We start from the raw sequence: 10,555 nt of genomic DNA, 5'->3' as shown, positions 1-10,555 counted from the left end.
CTACTTTCTCATTGCCCACTTCACGTCCTTAACAAAGTTTTTGCACTTTTTAGCGGCCTTTTTGAACACGGACGGAGTGTAGCGATTAGCGCTACGACGTGGCGGATCAGTCCTCAGATTGTAACCTTTGCCTTTGTCATCCGGAGTGTCACATTGACCTGCATACAATTTAATAAATAGAATTATATTTATGCTTGTACATAATCAAAACAATACAGATACCACATATGTTTTAATCAAATAAGAGGATGATACAATTTATGAACACAAAATAAGTCACTAATAAAGGATGTAAAGCAAAATACACAATCATATTACCATCATTACGCGATTCTTCATCCTCATCGAACTCCTCTATATCGTCCTCCTCTTCACCATCCTCGTCATCCGGTTCATCTACTAGATATGCATTGGTGTCCTCGCCGAGTGTGTTATCATCTTCTTGAACAGGTACCATGGATACACGGTTAGGATTCTGACTGTTAAGAACTCCACGCCCACCTTCACTTCTACTGGAGTCAACAGACACGAATCCTCCAGAAGCAACCGAGGAGGTATGGCCTGGAAGCCTTGCATCCAATGAATATCTACCTGCCATGAAATCAGGCTGACTGTGATATTGAGACTGTGCAGCATCTGCAGCCATGAACCCAAGCAATTGGCTAAAGGAACCTCCTTCTCCTGTTTCATACTGTGGCATACCCCAATATTGTTGCTGCATTGGAAATGACGGGGTGAACTGTGTCTGAGGTACATACTGGCCCGAGGAATGAGGTTGCTCTTGTGGAATCGGATTGGGAGGCATTGGTTGCGGCGATAGCCGCTCCTGTTCCTCATTGTCATCATCCGCATCCTGACTACCCTCTTCCATATCGTCATTACCCTGGTCCATGTCCTCATTACCCTCATCCATATCATCATTAACCTCATCCATATCCTGATTACCCTCATCATTCTCTTCTGCTACAAGGTTTGACAAGTACAAGCGGTTCCCAAATTTTGATCGGTACCAGTACATATAAGACTCCAATGGATACTGTGAGGGCATCGGAACCTCAGAAAGAACATGGTTATACCTGTTTGTCCAATACATGACCCAGGATGAATGAGTTGGTGTCGTGACCCAGTTAAGATTCTTAGGACCAGTTAGGACTTCTCCATGCGCCTTGTCCAGATTCTGCTCCTGGTTAGGTAATCCCTGAACGAAACTGAATTGTCGCCTAATCCTATCGGTGGCATGCCATTCAATGCATTCGAATGACACCAACGGAACTGTTGCGCTCCAGACAACCGACTGCATGTAGATTTCAGCAGGAATTATATTCGGGTCCACGCGATCCATTGAATAAGCAGCCCACACAAACTGCCAATCATGAATGAAAGTCTTATTACAACCACTTTCACACTTACAATACCAATGCTTCATCATATTTAGCTAAACACTAAAGCCGAAAGTAATACATAATTAAAGCAAACCAACCTGGCCTTCCTGAAGTTCATCAAAGGCCTTCCTGAAGTGATCTAGCTTCATATATCTATATCGTCGGTCACCCCGCTCCCAGTTACGCCACCTAATATGATATATTTATTAAGTGCAACTGAATTCTTATTATCAAGAAACAGATACATTGTAACATGTTATTACCTGTTTGCTAGGGGAAAACTGCGGGGTTCCCTGGGAAGCGGAGACAGATAAGGCAGTCGGAGCCAAGCCCATGTGAGCAGGAGTGTGAGGGGACCATCGATTTCCTTGCAGTTGAAGCGAGATGCCCGGCATAATGCCCTGTAGAGGTGTGCTAAGCAGGCTGATCCCCAGCTGTACTGTACAATACTACCAAAATCACGTAGCAATGGTAGAAACTTCCAGTGGACACCTGCCCCAAATTTATCCCCAAATAAGATTATCCCGATCAGCAACATAATGTGGCACTTCACATATCTACGTATACTTATCTCATCAGTCAACTGTAAATTTTCTTTTAAATCGCGCAGCCACGTCAGTTTTATGCAGCATCCTCTACACTGTTCCTTAGACGGTGCAACTCCAAATTGATCCAAACACTCAGCCTGCAAAGCTTCGGTACTACTCATTGTCATCCCCGTCACTGGAAGACCATCCGTCGGAAGACCAAGAATTAAAGTCACGTCTTCAAGAGTTACGGCACATTCACCAATGGGAAGATGAAAAGTATGAGTATCTGGGTGCCACCGTTCGATAAGAGCATTTACAAGTACTTTCTGGCACTGTACTACACCAATCTGACTTGCATGATAAAACCCAGTAACTCGTAAATACTCCTTGACCCTATCGTCGTACCGATCAGGAAGAAGTGGATGGTTACACGTCAACATTCTTAATTTTTGCGGAAAAAAAATAACAAATTATTAGTCAAATAATTAACCAATACTAACTTACTGCTGGGCGACAAAAAATTTTTAAGTGGAACAAATCATTAACAAAATTTGCACAAGTAACCCAACAATGAATACATATTAGTTGATTCCACACAACATTCATAAATTATTCGGCTAGGTCAAAGTGAAACAAACATGTACAAGACATATTTCACTAATCCTGGACATTTCACAAAGCTAACTATTAATAACATTAACTAATAAATACATTCCTCATCAATTCTCAAGAATATGACAACAACAACAACACATGCTGGTTATTTTTTTATTCCAAATAGATTCCAACTTTTATAATATAAAACATTATAATTTGTATTCTTTAACTATCTATTAACTATTATTAAATATGTAAAGTTAAACACATATATATAAATTCTAAAAAATACTAATACTCATTCTCATTATATTTCTAAATTCATCCTCTATTAACAATTATGAATAATTCATAGCCTTACCAATTATGATTATTGTTAAACGAAATCAAACTAAATATATATTAAAAATTAATACTAACCATTCATTTTTTATTCAATTACTGACAACCACAACGATATCTAATTTTCTAACATATACTATAACTACAGAAATTAAAAAAAAAAAAAACCGTTCTATACAAAATTTTATTAATAATTCGATTTAAATTTTATAATTTATTTTCTAAATAACAATTTCTCATTCAACATAACTAGAGAAAAATATAAATAATAAAATAAAATCCTATTATTCAAAAATTTTATTAATATATATACCAGTTTACATTTTATACTTAATTTTCTTAATACTATTTCTAACTCCACTCCACCACTCACTTCTAACACTAAAAATTCTATTTAAAACAATTAAACAAATTAAAAAAAAAAAAAAATCTGTCTCTGTTTAACATACATAAATATATAATATAACAACCTACATTTTTTTTCCATATTCTACTCACTAAATCATGCATGCCGTATAACAAAAATAATTTAAAAAAATAAATAACAAAAAAAATTCAGAAAAAAATTTAAAAAATTTTAATAATTAGTTCTAACTATTTTTGGTATATTTCTAAGCTGAGATCCTTACAACAATAACAACAATTAAATTATAAGAAGAATATTCATAATTACAAAACTTTAACAAAATATTAAATAAACTTACATAATCCGAATGGCTGATATAGTGTCGAATATGAAGCTCAAGACGATCAACATCTTTGGTTTTATATTTTTTTGGTATTTTTTTTTCACCACACACAGCTGCTACAACCAGAGGAATGAAGAAGAACAATGGAGTTTGGAGGGTGAGGAAGTATGTTGAAAGTGAGATATCGGATGGTGAGAGTCCTACTACATGCACTATGCTGGGAATCAGGGCACCGTTTGGGAAGCGAGGGGTGCACGACGCGTGTCCACCGAGCCACCAAAACGGACCATCCGTGCTGTGAGCTTCATCTCGCACGGTGCGACTTGTTCAGCTTTTCCATGTCCCACATATCGCAGGGTCCGAGTTGATGGCCAACTGCAACTCGGACCGTCCGTGTTGCTCCACGGTCTGATTTCTGCGTAAACTGACACCACCCCTTGGTGCAGCACCCTTCAATCCCATAACGTTGTTCAACCCCATGCTTGCATCCATATAGAAATTAAAAAGCGCATCATAACACGAGGAGAAATAAAAAGTGTACTTCACTTCCAAGTTCCAATCCTCTTCTGCAAGCGGATCTGCACATTTATTAGTTGAGAAAAGGACAAATAGGTCCCTGACCTTTTGTTCCGCGGACATTTTTGTCCTTGACCATTGAAAAATACTTTTAAGTCCCTGACCTTCACAAAACTTGGACGGATCAGTCCCTCCGTCCAAATGCCTACGTCACGGACTGATCCGTCCAAGTTTTGTGAAGGTCAGGAACTTAAAAGTATTTTTCAATGGCCAGAGACGAAAATGTTCGTGGGACAAAAGGTCAGGGACCTATTTGTCCTTTTCTCTGATTAGTTTCTCTGGTCATGTGCTTATTTTGAATTTTCCATAGTCTTCTTTGTAGTTCCTTGATTCTTGTAATCAGTGAACTATGACTTTGGCAGGGGTTAGTTCTCCGTTTCAATTTGATTTAACACAAACTGAATTGGAGTATGCTTCAAACTTGGATTGGGCCACTAAGTTTCAATTGCTGACTGTATGCATGAGTATGACTATTTCACTATTTATTATGGGTCGAATCTCATTGAATTAGGAGTTTTAGATAAAAATATATTTATCCAACCCATTTTAATTATAATATTTGAATCTAATTATGATTTAATTCAATATAAATAAAAAAAGATTGAGTCCATTAGCTAGACATATAATTAATATATAATTTAAAAATTATATATAACAAACAAATAAATTATAATATAATATTATATTAAAATAAATTATTCTAAAACAAAAAATAATATTATATAATATAAAAACATTATTTAAAGTAAAAAAAAGTATAGTATTTTATTATTAATTTTACTAAAAATATATATTTTAGATATAGAACGTGACATTAGTATAGGTCAAACCGAGTCTGTACCAAATACTATTCAAATTCAGTCTAAAATCAATATTAAATAAAAATGATAAATCCAAATCTCTCAAAATATGTTTTGGATCCAGGTCAAGTTCAGAATTGAATGAAATCGTGTACACACAAACAAATTATTGACGACAAAACAAGACAAGGTACATTGGATTTAGATAATTTTATCATACAAAACTCGTTTTTTATAAATATATCGTTAATTTTTTTAGTTTATAAATTTTGTCAGTATTCATAAACTTTATGAATATTTTTGGTAGTTTTTCCCACAAACATCGCATTGCTATTGACGACAAAACAAGTCTACGTATTGTTAGAAAATGATGTTGAAAGACATAATTAAACGAACAAAGTGAGTTGTACATATTAATTGTTGATAAAAAACAAGGGTGGATGGTTGTTGCATTGTGTTGATTCATAAAGCATAAGTCAAACTTTGAGACACGTCAATGAAGAATTTACTGACCAAAACGTGTAGCACCACGAGCACTACATACTATTTTATTTATTTATTAGTGGAAATTCAAGTGCACTTGATTTCACGTGAAGTTGATAACTAAAAGTCATTAGATAAAAATTTAGTCAAATTGGTCAAATCATCTAACAGCTCTCAGTTATCAACTTCACGTGAAGTCGACTGCACCTAAGTTTTCATCTTATTTATTTGTTTAATTTTAAATGAAGTTTTTGTTTCAAAATTGTAGACATTAAATTTCAATTATTAATATATATGGTATAGTAGGATTCATAATTAATGTTCATATTAAATTGTGGCTGATGAGATTTGGTGTATATAATAGCTATATGAGCTGCATGCATGGTGAAGTGTGAATAATGTTATATTAATTTCCAGCAGGAAGTGAAACATGCATGCATAAACGTATAATTAATATTTTTTTAATTTTATACGTATAATATTTATAATTATATATTTATTATATTTAAAATTATATAATTAATAAATATTAAATAAGATAATTTTAAACTATTTAAATTAATATATTTTTTTCTCAAAAATGATATATAGAGGAATTGGTTGAATGGATATATAGAGTGTGAAAGAACGCGGCCGCAAAGACTAAAGTATATGTTTGACGCTCTATTTTAGGATGCTTCTATGAACCAGTAGTACAACATGTTAAGTTGTTAATTTCACGTGTGTATCAATTATTATGTAGAAAATGATATATATACTCTTAAAATGAACATCCTAATACTATCTAAAATAATCATTCGAGTACTAGGGATAATAAATATCTTCCCAAAAAGATAAACTGATTTTGGAGTTCACCAAGAATCGAACTCTTGACCTTTCGGATCCAAAGCTCTAATACTATATCATGATACCATTCATCCCAAAAATTTCAACTTATAACAAAAGGTAACACTAATGATTATATCTCTAATACTCCCTAATCTTCTATTAATATTTGTTTGACTATTTGTGTGTGTATATATATATATGTGGCACGGTGCTCTTAGTACCACCCAACTTCAAACACAAATACAACACACATAATATTTTATGAAACATATACAGAAAAGAAACCAAACTGGGGTATGGAGGACTGTGAGGATTACAAGAATTACTGGGAGACCAACATGTTCCTCCAAACCCAAGAGTTGGACAGGTAAGTCAACTAATTAATACAATCAAATCATAGTAGTACCTTATAATAATGTTCTAATGTTATTTAATTTGTTAATTGACACAGCTGGCAATTGGATGAGGCTTTCTCCGGCGGCTACTACGATTCTAGCTCTCCGGACGGCGGAGCTTCATCGGCGGCATCTAAGAACATTGTCTCCGAGAGAAATAGGAGGAAGAAGCTCAATGAAAGGCTCTTTGCACTTAGGGCAGTAGTTCCCAACATCACCAAGGTATATATATATATATATATATATATATATATATATATATATATATATATATATTTTTCACGGTATTCTTCTACCCGACAAGTCAATGACTAATTCGTCGCAGATGTGAGCTTCATTTAAGAGTTTGTTGCTGGCCATCAAATAGCCATTTTGGACTTAGATTGCTACATGCATAAGGCATAAAATGAGTTTATTTTAGATAATCTTCCAGATCTTTAAATTTCAATTAGTGATTATTAGGTGGTTAATTAATGATGAATTGTGACTAAGATGAAGTTATTATTACATAGATGGATAAGGCATCAATCATAAAGGATGCAATTGATTACATAGAGCACTTGCATGAACAAGAGAGAAGGATTCAAGATGAGATAATGGAGCTTGAATCTGAGAAGCTCAAGAATCCAATTATAGCAGCAGCAGGAGACAATGATTTTGAACAGGATCTTCCCGTTCTTCTCAGATCTAAGAAGAAGAGACCCGATAATCTTCTCTTTGATACCTCAGCTTCTTCTTCCTCAAGAAATAACACCAACTATTTTCCCATTGAACTCATTGATGTAAGTATATATTTTCGATAAAAAAAATAGTCAGAATTTATTTTGTTTAGTATTTATTAATTATTATTAAATATTAAATAAGATAAAATTTGATTAATTTTTTTGTTATTAAATATTTTTAATATAGTAATACATAATTAATCATTTAATTAATAATGATGATGATGAGATTTATATGGATGAATTGGCAGCTGAGGGTAACATACAAGGGAGAGAAGATATTTGTGGTGAGCTTGACATGCAGCAAAAGAACAGATACAATGGTGAAACTGTGTGAGGTCTTTGAATCTTTAAAGCTCAAGATCATCACTGCTAATATTACTTCTTTCTCAGGCACACTCTCCGAGACACTCTTTGTTGAGGTCAGTTTTCTAATTAAGTAAATCAGATCAATTATCGAACAATGTCACATGACTAATAAATATTATTAATTTTTTAATTAATATTTAGTTAATAATAATTTATTTTTATATTTACAAAAATTTTACATAAAATAAATATATAATTTTTATAGATAAATCAAAATAATTTATATTTATATTTTTTAAAAATAATTTAGTATTTATTTTACTAATCAATGACTAAAAATATTAAAATTACTAAGTCTAAGAGTTTTTCTTACTTAATTAATTACTTTTCTTTTTTTTAATTTGGAAGAAAAAATATATATCTCTAGAAAACTGATAATTAAATTGATGAATCACTTTAATAAAGTGAAAATACAATTAAGGGAATGAAATGAGTATGGATTTTATGGTTCAGGAGATCAGGAAGAGGACCCCATCCATGATCAATATTATTGCTTTTTCATAATTTTAGGTAAAATTCACTCGGTTCATAAAAGAATTTGAAGTCCAACTTCTATATCAATTTCACAACTTCGTACACACGTTTCCCTGTAACAGTAGTGAGTGGGACAAAATGAAACTCTTATCAAATATATAAAATTTCCTATATATAGATATATTAAGAATAGATAGAATATAATAATGATGTTATAAAACGTGTTTTTCATTTAGTCACAAAAAAAAAAACGTGTTTCTCATTTGGAATTTGTGATAGATTTAATTTACCAGTCTCCACGCGGTGCTATTTCTGAATTTTTGAGACACGTTTTTCTATTCATAAAAATAATAGCAGCCTTCCACTGCATTTCACTGTCACAATAGTTTAAGTGATTTATTGAAATCTTTCTCTAGATTATTTCTTATGAATAATATATATGAAGTGAATATCTCGAATTCATTAATGCAAACTTTAACATTAGATCTATTATTACTACAAGCTAAGTATTACTATCACATCAATTAGCAGTCTTATTTAAACTCTGGGTGAGCCGTGTCGGTTTGGTTTGGATTTATGATAAAATTAAAACCAAACTGATTAGAATATAATTGGTTTGGTTTGGTTTGAATTTGCATTTTTTTTGTACATATATCCAAACTAAATCAAACCGATTAAGAATGGATTGGTTCGGTTTGGATAATTAGATACCCAATGACTTTGAAATTTATAAAAAAAAAAACAAAATTTTTATCTTAAAAATTTAACAAGTACAATAAACATATAACATCAATAGAAATACTCCAAACATGTTAAATACTAAATAAATTAAAAACTAAACTCATTAAAATCCAAATATATTAATAATGAATAATCATTGTTTAATGGAAAATTCATATATATTTTTTTATTTAATTAATATATAATTGGGTTCGCGAGTTGGTTTGGGTTTCGCACTCCCAAAATCGATACTCGAACCAATCACTAACAAAAGCAATCGATTTGGTTCGGATTGGACCCGATTACCCATTGATTTCATAACCAATTTAATTGGTTCGATTCGAGTTCGAACGAGTAATCGGATACCTGCTACTCATGTTCACCCCTAATTCAAATATAATTAAGCCAAAAATTAAAGAAGTTCTGTATAACTAATCACTATTCACTAATTGACTAGGCTGATTAGGAAAGATAATTAATAGAATCCAATGCTAGCTAGCTAGCTGGGGTAGCATTTATAAAGTTTTAATTTGTGGCCTCATGTTAATTATCTAGAACATATGAGGCTGAAAATTAATATAATTAATTATTAAGCTATCCGTTTTTGTTGCTTTTTGTTTAATTTGTGTGGTTATGTTTTTTACAGGCAGATGAAGAAGAAAAAGATCATCTGCTGATAAGGATCCAAACAGCCATTGCAGCTCTTAATGATCCCCAAAGCCCAATGAGCATCTGATTTGATGATGAATTAATTAGAGGGTTAATTAAGTTATTATCATCATTTCAGATTAATTGGAGTGGAATAAATACAAGCACTACCTATAACGAGCTATTTCATACACATTAAAGATAACTATTTGGATAAATATTTTTAGAGTAAAGTATCGTTTTTATCCCCAACGTTTGGGGTAAATCCTATTTATGTCCCTAACATTTAAATCGTCCTATTTGTATCCCTAACATTTGTAAAAGTGATTCAATGTTATCCTACCGTCATGAGTGCTTTAGTTTGAGTTTTAAAAATATCTTCTTGAAGTTAGAATACAAATGTCTGTGATAGAATTGATGATCTACTTCGAAAAATAGTTCATCAAATGTTGAAATTAATTCCTACAACATTTACATAATTCACTTTTCTAGAGACATAATTGAATCTAAACACAAACAGTGGGTATAATATTAAAATCGAACACATCGAAGTGAGACCTAATTGAGAATTAATACATTCAAGTGAGAATAATTGAAAAATATAATCTGATTTGTTAGTATAATTGATAGTAGGATAACATTGAATCACTTTTATAAACGTTAAGGATACAAATAAGACGATTTAAACGTTAGGAACACAAATAGGACTTACCACAAACATTGGAGACAAAAACGATACTTTACTCATATTTTTATATATGAAAACGATAATTAAAAATGTTTAGATAAAGGTCGTGTGCATGCGATTGTCTTGACGTGAAGTTGATAATTAAAAATCGTTAGATAATAATTTAATCAAACATGTCAAATCATTTAATAATTTTTTACTATCAATTTTATACGCGTAAAAACAACTGCACATGAGCCTTAGTTATTATAGGAAAGTTATCAGGTATACAGAGAATACTGGTGTTCCAATTGTTTTAACCGTTGATTTTAA

General features: G+C 32.1%; 2 protein-coding genes across 2 annotated transcripts; one reads left to right on the top strand and one right to left on the bottom strand.

Moving 5' to 3' along the window:
- LOC148578892 (uncharacterized) lies at positions 1-2,097 on the bottom strand. Its single transcript, XM_088501544.1, has 4 exons — positions 1,646-2,097; positions 1,481-1,571; positions 319-1,363; positions 1-158 (listed from the first exon to the last, which is right to left on the bottom strand). The coding sequence occupies exons 1-4, from the start codon at positions 2,095-2,097 to the stop codon at positions 1-3; spliced, it is 1,746 nt and encodes a 581-aa protein (XP_088357670.1).
- A 4,339-nt stretch (positions 2,098-6,436) lies between these two features.
- On the top strand, positions 6,437-9,930 carry LOC107620498 (transcription factor bHLH35). Its single transcript, XM_016322650.3, has 5 exons — positions 6,437-6,594; positions 6,679-6,844; positions 7,135-7,404; positions 7,596-7,766; positions 9,554-9,930. Exons 1-5 carry the CDS (start codon positions 6,524-6,526, stop codon positions 9,641-9,643), a joined length of 768 nt encoding a protein of 255 aa, XP_016178136.1. The 5' UTR covers positions 6,437-6,523; the 3' UTR covers positions 9,644-9,930.
- The last annotated feature ends 625 nt before the right edge of the window (positions 9,931-10,555 follow it).

This window comes from Arachis ipaensis, chromosome B1 (assembly GCF_059453495.1).
Source record: "Arachis ipaensis isolate K30076 ecotype BB chromosome B1, ASM5945349v1, whole genome shotgun sequence".
NCBI classification, from domain to species: domain Eukaryota; kingdom Viridiplantae; phylum Streptophyta; class Magnoliopsida; order Fabales; family Fabaceae; genus Arachis; species Arachis ipaensis.
This window is presented reverse-complemented; position numbering and strand designations above follow the sequence as displayed.

What these genes read in the sequence shown, in the direction of transcription:
- LOC148578892 (XM_088501544.1), bottom strand. Translation starts at nt 2,097, where the DNA reads ATGACAATGAGTAGTACCGAAGCTTTGCAGGCTGAGTGTTTGGATCAA. An exon ending in AGTTTTCCCCTAGCAAACAG is followed by an intron (nt 1,572 to 1,645) that starts GTAATAACATGT and finishes ATATCATATTAG; the next exon opens with GTGGCGTAACTGGGAGCGGG. An exon ending in ATGAACTTCAGGAAGGCCAG is followed by an intron (nt 1,364 to 1,480) that starts GTTGGTTTGCTT and finishes CATGATTGGCAG; the next exon opens with TTTGTGTGGGCTGCTTATTC.
- LOC107620498 (XM_016322650.3), top strand. Translation starts at nt 6,524, where the DNA reads ATGGAGGACTGTGAGGATTACAAGAATTACTGGGAGACCAACATGTTC. An exon ending in TAGTTCCCAACATCACCAAG is followed by an intron (nt 6,845 to 7,134) that starts GTATATATATAT and finishes ATTATTACATAG; the next exon opens with ATGGATAAGGCATCAATCAT. An exon ending in TTCCCATTGAACTCATTGAT is followed by an intron (nt 7,405 to 7,595) that starts GTAAGTATATAT and finishes ATGAATTGGCAG; the next exon opens with CTGAGGGTAACATACAAGGG.